The 7,517-nt window shown below is 36.6% G+C and overlaps 1 protein-coding gene across 4 annotated transcripts in view; it reads left to right on the top strand.

Annotated features, from left to right (window-relative positions):
* Positions 1-7,285, top strand: part of CEP350 (centrosomal protein 350) — a 160,813-nt gene extending 153,528 nt beyond the window's left edge. For all 4 annotated transcript variants that reach the window (XM_055582851.1, XM_055582854.1, XM_055582853.1 and 1 more), the window contains one exon: positions 3,429-7,285. In XM_055582851.1, the coding sequence (XP_055438826.1) occupies positions 3,429-3,593 (165 nt within the window). In that variant the 3' untranslated portion in view covers positions 3,594-7,285. The remainder of the gene's footprint in view (positions 1-3,428) is intronic.
* Positions 7,286-7,517: the final 232 nt, after the last annotated feature.

A 7,517-nucleotide genomic window follows, 5' to 3' on the forward strand; every position in this document is an offset into this window, starting at 1 on the left:
GGGATTCTCCAGGCAAGAACACTGGAGTGGGTTGCCATTTCCTTCTCCAATGCATGAAAGTGAAAAGTGAAAGTGAAGTCGCTTAGTCGTGTCCGACTCCTAGCGACCCCATGGACTGCAGCCTACCAGGCTCCTCCATCCATGGGCTTTTCCAGGCAAGAGTACTGGAGTGGGGTGCCATTGCCTTGTCCGTGGTGGAAGCTAGCCATTGTATATAATTATACAAATGTGTAATTATAAATTATAAAAATAGAAGACTAGGGAGCTGTTGTAAAAGCATTGACAGGAAACTGATCTAATGAGGATGGTCAGGAAAGGCTTCCCTGAGGAAGTGACAGTTGAGCTGAGATCTTAAAGGTGAATAAGCACAACCTGAGTTTTGTGTAGAAAGAAGAGCATTTCAGGGAGAGGAGACAACATGTGCAAAGACGTGAAATGGGAAGGAGTATGGAACCAAAAAGTCCGTGTGGCTGGAGAGTGAGCTGAACTGCCTGGGCCTATGTAACTTTTTTCATGAGTTCATTTTTCATAATGTTTAGTGAAATAATACTGTTAGCAACTTGAGTTCGTTATCAACAAGAAACACTAAATAAACTGGTCATCGTCACCATTCCCACTGTTATATTTAGCCAGTTTAGCATTTGGAGATTCTAATTTATGTGCATTTTAGAGGAACTGAGATTTAAAACAATTGTCATAACATGTAAAACAGAAATTTTACCATCAATTCAAAAGAAGAAATTTCAAATAAGTTTTTAAAATTATATTTATTATAAATAATCATGCTCATTTTCAAAATGTAAAGTACTGATTATTTAAAAGAAAACAGTCATGATAATCTTACCATGTAGAAACTCTTAATTATTTTGACATAATAGCCTTAGAGTTTCTTTTTATACAAAGAATTTTTTTTAATGTTTGGGATCATAGTTTCTTTCATATTCTGATTGTTTTTACTTAATTAAATGTGGATTTTCCTGTTATTAAGTGTATATCATTTTAAAAATAAATTTCCATTTTAATTTCTGTGGAAATAGTCCATTGTGGAATTATGTATTATGATTTATTTAATCAGTTAATCATTTTTTTTTATTCTTTGAAATAATACTGTTTAATAAGTATCTTGCAATATGGTATATCTTTGTAACTATTTCCAATAATTTACTCAGTAAATTCTTAGAAATAGAGTTGCTGATTAAAAGTATATGCAGAATGTTAAAGCTTCTGTATGTGTTTGTCAGATTGTTTTCCAGAAAGGTTGTACCGATTATACATACTCACCAGCTGATACAGGAGTGGCGTGTCTTTTTACCTTTGCCAATACTGGCTAATGTTTTGATCTTTGTTAAAAAAAAAAAGTTCATTTTTCTTTTAACAATTTTATTATTAATAAGGTTAATTTTTTTGCTGGTTTAATGACTATTCCAAATCTTTAATATGTTTAATAAATATATTGGAAGTACAGAAAAGAACAGAAGTTAATAGAGGAACCATTGTTTCTTCATCTTTCATTCTGAGTTCAGTTTTCACCTTTGTAGTCTTTGTCTATACATCTTTTTATTTCAGCACTTACTCTCTTTTTACTTCAGCAATTTGAAGATATTATTTCATTATAATCTGACCTCTGTTGTTGATCTTGAGGAATATGCTGACAGTCCTTTATGGAAGAATTTGTCTTTTCTTTTTGTTTTCTATTTAAGATTGCGTGTGTTTGTATATTTGTTTGGCAATTTCTCTGGATGTGTCTAGTCATGGATTTATTTTTATTCTTCCTACTTTGGATTCCCTGTGCTTATTGAATCTGTTGATTCATTATCTTTATTCAATTCTGGAAAATTCTCAGCTATTGTCTCTTAGAATATTGCCTTTCCCCAGTTCTTCCAGTTCCCTCAGGTACTTTTTTAGACATATCATTGACTTTATTCTTTTTCTTTCTTGTCTCTTAATTCCTCCCCCTAAGTAGTTGCAACACTTGCCACTCTTTTAAATCCCTATTTATTCTAATACTTACAGTCTCCTTCCTTTCTTATGATTTCTTTATGAATTACAAACATTTTTTATTATGCAAGAACTTTTTTACATTATCTTATGCTACCACTTTTGCTGGAATTGATAGTCTTGCCAGCTAGTTTTCCTATAGAGGGTTTGGGGCTTTTTTTTTCTTTTTTTTTTTTTTACATACTCAAATTTTGTTTATAAGTGATACTTAGGTATTGTAATTCAAAAGAGCAGAAGAAGACAGAAGACAATGGTTAATAATTTGGTCGGCTTTATACTGTAGAGATAAGAAAGCCTTCCTAAGTGATCAATGCAAAGAAATAGAGGAAAACAATAGAATGAGGAAGACTTTGGTTTGAGACCCTCTACACTGCAGTTAACTTTGCTGAATTCATGACTGGCTCAGGGTTGACAGTCTACTTCCTCCCCCTGGCCTCCATCCCACTCACAATATCGTTACGTATGTTAAGTCTAACCTGTTTCTTTTATAAGTAGTTTTTAAACGTTTATTGTCAACAAGCAAAGCATCTTGGGCGGTTTGTTCTGATTTGATTCCTTTTAGTTTACCTTGAAAGTGAAGTCGCTCAGTTGTGTCCGACTCTTTGCAACCCATGGACTGCAGCCTGCCAGGCTTCTCTGTCCATGGGATTCTCCAGGCAAGAGTACTGGGGTGGGGTGCCATTTCCTTCTCCAGGGTATCTTCCCAACCTAGGGATCGAAACCAGGTCTCCCGCACTGGGGGCAGACGCTTTAATCTCTGAGCCACCAGGGAAGCTAGGAATCCCCAAATCCTAAAATGCAAAGACAGCATTTTTTATAAAATATAACAGTAACTTTTAAAATAAACTTGAGCAATAGCACATTTCAAGAATATTCTAATACCAAAAGGAGGAGGGGGAGAAATTCCTTGGGGGTCCAGTGCTTAGTATTTGCCACTGTCACTTCTGGGGAACTGAAATCCCACAGAGCCACGTGGCATGACCAAGGGAAAAAATACTCCATAAATATGAAATTTTGCTTATTTATTTATATACTCCAGAATCATGTCCAATATTATCTTTTGATACATGCGTTTTATAATTGTAAATCCATGTATCTAAAAATTTGCTTGTTTCTCTCCCCCTAAAATTCCTCTATGTATTCTCCTTTGTGTTGACAGAGACAACATATTTGCAATCCTTAATATCTATAAAATACTGAAATATTGTCAAGATTGACAGATTTGAAATTTTTATTTGACAATTGAGTTTTTTCAAACTTTTTGCAGCTTAAAAGGGCTATTGATAACATTATATAAATTACCATTTTTCTCTGACTTATTTCCTTGGGCTGTATTCGCATGCATGGGTTTACAAAGTCAGCAAATATCATTAATCTTCTAGCTTTTGTGTGACAGTAATGTTCTAACCTTTCTGTTTTCTAAATTCTAGGTACAGGAGCTTCACGAGGAGGAGGCCCAGTGGGTGAACTATGATGAGGACGAGTTGTGCGTGAAGATGCAGCTAGCTGATGGGATCTTTGAGACCTTGATCAGAGATACTATTGATGTTCTGAATCAAATCAGTGAAAAACAGGGGAGAATGCTACTTGTGTGACATCTTGCAAATAAATCGAACACTGAGTGCTAATGTGAGTCCTGGGCCTTTCTGCCTCGTGATACACACCCCATCTCCATCATAGCAAGAGTGCTTTTGGACCTTGTACCTGTTCTTAAAGACTACTGGTTTGGAGTTCATGGGACAGTGTGATCTATCTGGTATTACAGCCTTTGCCTTAGGGACTGTCCACTGGATTAATCGGTGGTTTGGTGGGCAGGGCTGCACTCGCGATGCTGACACACAGTGTAATCCTACACCTCTGTTAGCGTTCCTGCTGGTCTCAGATGAGGCTGAAAACACAGACTTACCTCTTAGCTTAGACTAGGGCATCACTTCTTGAGTCTCAAGTCAAGCAGGAGAGGTATATAGATGTGCATCATACCGTTTCTGAAATGTAATCCTGGTTTATACCATGAAAGTCAGAAAATGGACATTATAGTCTCTATAGACAGTATTAAGCCCTGAACTGCTTTCAGATAGGCAAGCTGGATAATGTGTGCCTATTTCCCATTGTGGAGTGCATTTCATTTCCTTTTGAAGATGATTTTCTTCCATTATTGCAGTTGAGCAGCACCAAGTGGACTGTCAAGTTGACAGGAATCAATGGTAGCCTTGCCTTCTGAGCACCATCTAAAGAATTTTAAACTTGTGCATTACGCTTAGTTTTCCTCTGTGGGCATGAAAACAGAGAAGTGCCCTCACTGAAGACTGGGCTTACAGGACTGGTGCAGGGCTGGTTCTTCTACCCCTTGTCGACCCCTGCACTTTTCTTACTTCTTCTGAACCTCTACCAGCTGCTCCCAGAATCACAGATCCTCAGGACCATCTCAGGCATCCAGGCATGGCAGAAGTGGAAATAATTCATTTTTGGCCTTCAAACTTTCAGCTCCCATTTCTCCCCAAGAAGTCAGAGACGCTGTTACTTGAATGATTTAGGAAATGAGTGTGTGCACCAAAGACAAAAAGATAACTGTCTATTGTTTGTGTGCTTGTTTTGCGCTATAGAACATTTTTTTAATTTATTTTAAGATAAATTATTAAGTTGAAAATGTATGTCCCTATTCAGAAGTGAAAGATTCTTCTTGTAATAGTTAAACTTCCATCTTGAAGCTTCTATGGTTCGTAGTCTTTGCACAGGAAGCCTATGGTTTTAACAAACCCATACACCTGTCCAAGAAGGCAGTTAAATTACATGAGAAGAAGTGAACTTTTCTAAGATCATCTGAAAGTAGCAGGAATGGGATAAGATGATTTGAAGACACTGTAAAATTCAAATTCTGCCTCTCTTGCAGCATTGCTTCTCACAACTATTACCTGTATCTGAAAAAAATATATATAGACTCCAGCTGCTACCTTAGAGCATGTGTGATGCTCTCCTGGGGCCTCAGCACCCTGCCTTCTTGACTGGTTTCTCTTAATCAGTCCTATCCTTCTTCAAGCAATCTAGAAGAATGTGGATAATCTTAGGCGTGAGTGTCAATGCCTTAATATTGAAGGTCCTGATTAGAAGCATGATAGAAGACATCCACTGGATTCATAGTTAAAATATCCTGGAATGGTATACCTTCAAAATACGTTAGGAAAACCCCAAAGATGGTATAATCTTTTAGTGTGCACATTCGTTCATTTCTGCATCTTTCCTCCAGACTTGCCTTTGCGTCTCAAATGTTTCACTATGCACACTTCCATTCTCTTTGGTTTCATCTTGTTATTATGAGAAACTTACTGAAATAATCATTGGAATATTTGCATTTTGCACAAGGACTGGTATGATAGCTCTTGACAAATAGGAAAGCACTGAAATGTTGTGATAGGGTCTCGGGAAATGCTCAGATTGATGTTGCCAGCATTTCTTCTAGGCTTTTGATGTTGAGCTCTAGTCTTGTAGCCATAATGAGCAAATTGATTAAGAGAAGCTAGGGGGTTATTAACCAGTAGTGTGGAGATATTATTTTCATGTAGCCAAGGAAAAGCAAAGCCTTTTCTTTTCAGTTGTGTTGTTTGAAAGACGGAAAAACATCTTGTCTACATTCTTTGGCTGTTTGTAGGACTGCATTGTCCTTATGATACTGAAACTTTACAGCTGCTGTAAATTTTTTATAAGCAAATATGAAAATAATATATAGGAATATAGGTTGTTTTTCTACATCCTCATTATTTGGACCTAAATCAGTTTTTAATAAAGTTTTATCTTTAGTCTATATGACTTTGTGATTCCAAAAAAAGGAAAAAAAAAGATGATATAAGTCCATGGAATCAGCATCCTGGACTTAAAGTTCCCTGGTAAGAATGCTGCCAAGAATCTGGCAGTAGCAGTCCCAACATACTCCAGCTCTTGTTACTGTCTTGAGAATCCTGGGTTTCCGATGAGAGGCAGGAATGAATCAGTCTTACTCTTTGCTAGAAATGATTATCCCTAGTTTGGTAGCAGAAAACAAGGGAAACTATAATCCGCAGATTTCTTACTGTTGTAACTATTTGGATACAATTGAAAAGGGGTTCATTGTTAGCATTAGGAATAACAAACATGGATACCAATCCACTCGTTCCATATTGGGATCTTTTTAATCAAGCTCTGCCTCTTAACCAAGAATCTAAATACTCCCTCTTTGTAATCTTTGTTCCTTCTCCCCACACTCCCATCCTCTTTCACTGTTCATAATTCCTCTAAGAAAAAGATCTTTGCATCAGCAGTAATATCTTTTAGAATAATAGCACTATCAGAATTTAGCAGTAAACCAACCTATAGGCTTCAGATTTATTTCTGAGTCCAAAATAATTTGTGCTATCCAGGGTACTTCACTCTGGGTTAAATAAGTACAGGGTATAGATTCCCTCTTCAGGTCTAAATAGGAATTTTTACTCTAGGGAAAAATGGGAAGAGCTCAAAAGTAGTTAATAAGGAAGGTAATTTGTTTTTCCTTTACAAAAAGAAAGGAAAATTCCTTCTGTGACTACAGGTCTCTGAGAAATTATCTTTCAAAAGAGATTTCATTGCTCATAAGAGTGTTGTGGCCTATTGATAAAAACAATTTTGTTCACTTTCTTGTCTTGAAAAAAAGTGGCCTTAGCTTTTTGCAATACTTGAATAAAGTGTATACTCGCACAGCGTTAGAGACTCATAACTTTTCTGCAAGAAGTTCAAACTTACATCTTCTTTTACTACCTTAAGAATACTAGTGAATAAAACATTAATTCAAAGAGCAAATGATAGAAACTACAATGATGTTTAATGCAAATTGTAGAAATTTACATGTTTACAAATCATCTTAAACTGGTTGTGCAACAATTCAATAAGGTATCTTTGTATTATAAAAATGTGAAGAAAAAATGTAAACTGATGTAAAAGAGGTACTGTCATTTTAATTAACCTATGTTTCATAGCTTTTCCTTCTGAACTTTGCAAAGCCTTTCTCGGTAAACACATTGCAAAGCGTCCCCTGGGAGGCCCAGCCTCCCTGTGTGTACTGTACTGTGCAGACATGAAAAACAAACCCGTTTACTGTGTATTTGTAAATAGCCTGGTCATCAGGCCCTTTTCAGCCAATAGTCACATCCAGTGCAACTTCGCACAGAAGACTTAGGGTGTGGTTTGTAAGTATGATCTGTAAAATAACTGGGATGAAGTCCCATGTACACCTGTGTAAATAGATTTGTTAACTGAAATGTACTTTAAGAAAAGAGAAAAATCTGTAAATAAACTGATTTGTAAATTAATTTCATGTCAGGCATTCATTTCTTTTTTTGCCTTTTGAGCCAAGTTTCGAAAGCTAGTCTGCATAAAATTCACTTCTGATCTCTTACTGGGCAGCAGAGTGCTGATGCCTGAGCAAAAGAGTAGAGCAGGCTGCACGGAGCACTCTTTACACAAATGCCACTTCCACACCATCTGAGCAGCTTCAGCCGTCGCTGCGCACACCT

This window comes from Bubalus kerabau, chromosome 5 (assembly GCF_029407905.1).
Source record: "Bubalus kerabau isolate K-KA32 ecotype Philippines breed swamp buffalo chromosome 5, PCC_UOA_SB_1v2, whole genome shotgun sequence".
In the NCBI taxonomy this organism is placed as follows: domain Eukaryota; kingdom Metazoa; phylum Chordata; class Mammalia; order Artiodactyla; family Bovidae; genus Bubalus; species Bubalus kerabau.